This window comes from Diceros bicornis, chromosome 5, assembly GCF_020826845.1.
Source record: "Diceros bicornis minor isolate mBicDic1 chromosome 5, mDicBic1.mat.cur, whole genome shotgun sequence".
NCBI lineage: Eukaryota > Metazoa > Chordata > Mammalia > Perissodactyla > Rhinocerotidae > Diceros > Diceros bicornis.
Window position 1 is genome coordinate 29,489,279 of NC_080744.1, and position 3,258 is coordinate 29,492,536.

Consider the following 3,258-nt stretch of genomic DNA (forward strand, 5'->3'; position numbering starts at 1 on the left):
TTAGGTTTCCTGAGAAAAAATTTTTTGACAAGCCCACTTGAGGAAGAATCTCAAACCCCAAATGGCCTCACATGGACAAAATTACCATGAATAAGAAAGCGAAAGATGTTCTGGTCACTCTCATGGGTGGTGGGAAGAAGATGAAGAAGGAGGAGAATGAGGCAGCACCAGGTATAATATGAGAGACTGATTGGGTGTTCAGTATGGTGACCCTTCCTCCAACTCTCTCTAAACCCAACGTGTAGTCAGGTTAATAAACCTACACTAAGCTAGAATGAGTTTGGTTTTGGATAAAATATGAAGGAGATAAGTCTCACATCCAGAATAATGTGATCAAAACGAGACAGAAGGTGGATTCAGGACTGGGAGGAGAAAAGCATGCAGGAACATGTTTGTATGGTGTGTGTGTGTGTGTGTGTGTGTGTGTGTGTGTGTAGGAGATAGTGCTGGGGACTCTAGACCTCTAATCACTATGAAACTGAGGGTCAGAGACAAATTTACTTAAATCTGTAAGAGATAGAAACTGACCAGTTGACATTCGGGTAATATACAGTTGTTTCTTCAAAAATGCCTGAGAATGTCTGACATTTTCCTGTTTCCATGCCATACACACAGGAATATTAACATAATAAAGCCTAGTACAAATGATTTATGCAAGTTCTGGTAAGATCTTATTTGCTATTTGCTTCATTGAAATGTATCCTTAAAAGTATTCCAGGGAATATAGAAAACATTAGTCTCTCAAATTTACTTAAGACCATTAACCTCCTATAATTTTATATCACTATATGTCCTACACATCTGTGGATTCTAGTTCTTCAGAGGCTGTCTTTGACCAATTCTTATAATCCTAAACAGTTTTCTCAGGGCCGCCTTCACCTCCTTATTCCGGAGGCTGTAGATCAAGGGGTTGAAAAGTGGAGTCATTACAGAATAAAATAAAGTTACAATTTTCTGAACCCCTGCTGGATTGCCTGCTGTTGGACTCACATACATCACCATGATGGAGCCAAAGAACAGGGACACCATGACCAGATGGGAGCCACACGTGGAGAAAGCCTTGTTCTGGCCTTCTGCTGAGGGGACCCTCAACACAGCTCTGATCACCAGGGTGTAAGAGCTGGTAATGAAGAGGAAAGTGGAGAAAATTATTACTGAGTTAAAGATGACACAGATGATCTCAGTGGCAGGAGCTGACAGACAGGACAACTTCATAAGGGGTCCTGGGTCACATAAAAAGTGATCAATAGTATTGGGGCCACAAAAAGGAAGCTGGGAGATGAGATAAACTGGGAGGACAAAAGAGGAGAAGCCACGCACCCAGCAGCCGGCTCCCATTCTGATGCAGCATTGAACTGTCATGACAGTGGGGTAGTGCAGTGGTCTGCAGATAGCAAGGTACCTGTCAAAGGCCATGGTACACAAGAAGAAGGCCTCAGTGGTGCCCATGGAGAAGAAGAAGTAAAACTGGAGGAAGCAGCCAGAGAAGGAGATGGTTCTGGTCTCAGAGAGAAAATTGGCTAGCATATTGGGGACAGTAGAAGTGACATACCAGATCTCCAGGAATGAAAAATTGGCCAGCAGGATGTACATGGGGGTGTGGAGATGGTGGTCCCACCACACTGCACAGATAATGCACAGGTTTCCAGTTAGTGTCAGGACATAGATTACAGAGAAGAGTGAGAAGAAGAGGATCTGAATCTCCTGGGTGCAAGGGAATCCAAGAAGAATGAATTCACTCACTAGATCAGAGCGATTATTCTCTCCTGGGCTTTTCATTTTTTTCCTCCTAAAACTGAAATAATAAGACATTACCATGTTATAGATGACTATACAGCAGTTTTCTCATTAAGTTGTTCTCTGAATTTATTTACAATTCAATTAGAAGCATAGTTTCAGATTACTTAAAGATTTTCGGCATTATCACTAAACGGTGCCTCCATTTACTCAGTTGCTCAGGCCGCAAACTATGGCCACACCTTACCACTCCTCTCAATACGCTACACCCAAACCATCAACAAATCCTCTAGGCCTCGTGTTCCAAATACTCAGAATCTGAACAATTTTTAGCATTCCCATCAGCTTTCACCCTGGTGGATGCTACCATGAAATTCTCACTTAAACTACTATAGAAGCCTCTTAAATTGCCTGTTTCAATTTTATATGTTAGAGACTATTATCCACATAGTAGCTAGACTGCATTTAAAAAAAATATAATAGTGTTATCCACTTGCTCTCAATCTTTTAAACACACTTAAAGTAAACCCCAAATTCCTTACCACACTTATATGGCCAATGAGGCCTTCCTCCATACCTTCATTTCCTACCACTCTTCCCTCTACTCATGCCACTCCAGCCGTGCTGGTACTGTTGTCACCCCTTATCCGTGATTTCACTTTTATGGTTTCAATTACCTGCAGAGAACCACAACCCGAAAATATTAAATGGAAAATTCCAGAAATAAATAACTCATAAGTTTTAAATTGCATGCTGTTCTGAATAGCATGAGGAAATCTCTCCCTGTCCTGCTCTGTCCTGCCTGGGACATGAATCTTCCCTTTGTCCAGCGAATCCATGCTGTATATGGCACCTGCGTTTTAGTCACTTAGTAGCCCTCTCAGTTATCAGATTGACTGTTGGGATATCCCAGTGTGCGTGTTCAGAAAACCCTTATTTTACTTAATAATGGCCCCAAAGTGCAAGAGGAGGGATGCTGGCAATTTGGATATGCTAAAGAGAAGTCATAAGTACTTCCTTTAAGTGAAGGGGTGAAAGTTTTCGACGTAATAAGGAAAGAAAAAAAATTGTATGCCGAGGTCGCTAAGATCTACAGTAACTTTTATTATAGTATATTGTTAATAACTGTTTGATTTTATTACTAGTTATTGTTGTTAATCTCTTACTGTGACTAATTTATAAATTAAACTTTGTCATAGGTAAATATGTGTAGAAAATAACAGTATATACCATGTTCGGTACTATCCATGGATTCAGCCATCCACCAGGGGTCTTGGAACGTAGCCCCCCAGGATAAAGGGGGACACTATACTGGATTATACCGAGTGTGGCCCATATCAAGGCCTGGAATGTCCCTCTCTGTCTCTTGCCAATATTCACATGCTTTAATTTGCTACTTCATTCAGATTTCTGGTAAAAATCAGAGACTCAGAGAGGCCTTCCCTAATTTAGCTCATCTTTGAACTCTGTTTTCCAATCCTGCTTCAGTTTTTTTCAAAGCACATGTCACTGCCTGATATT

The 3,258-nt window shown here is 41.0% G+C and overlaps 1 protein-coding gene across 1 annotated transcript; it reads right to left on the minus strand.

Annotated features, from left to right (window-relative positions):
* Nucleotides 1–810: 810 nt before the first annotated feature.
* On the minus strand, nt 811–1,818 carry LOC131405845 (olfactory receptor 11H6-like). Its single transcript, XM_058541087.1, has one exon. The coding sequence runs from the start codon at nt 1,816–1,818 to the stop codon at nt 811–813; it is 1,008 nt and encodes a 335-aa protein (XP_058397070.1).
* Between the last annotated feature and the right edge of the window lie 1,440 nt (nt 1,819–3,258).

Excerpts from the sequence above, each read along its gene's own strand:
- LOC131405845 (XM_058541087.1), bottom strand. The coding sequence starts at position 1,818 with ATGGTAATGTCTTATTATTTCAGTTTTAGGAGGAAAAAAATGAAAAGC.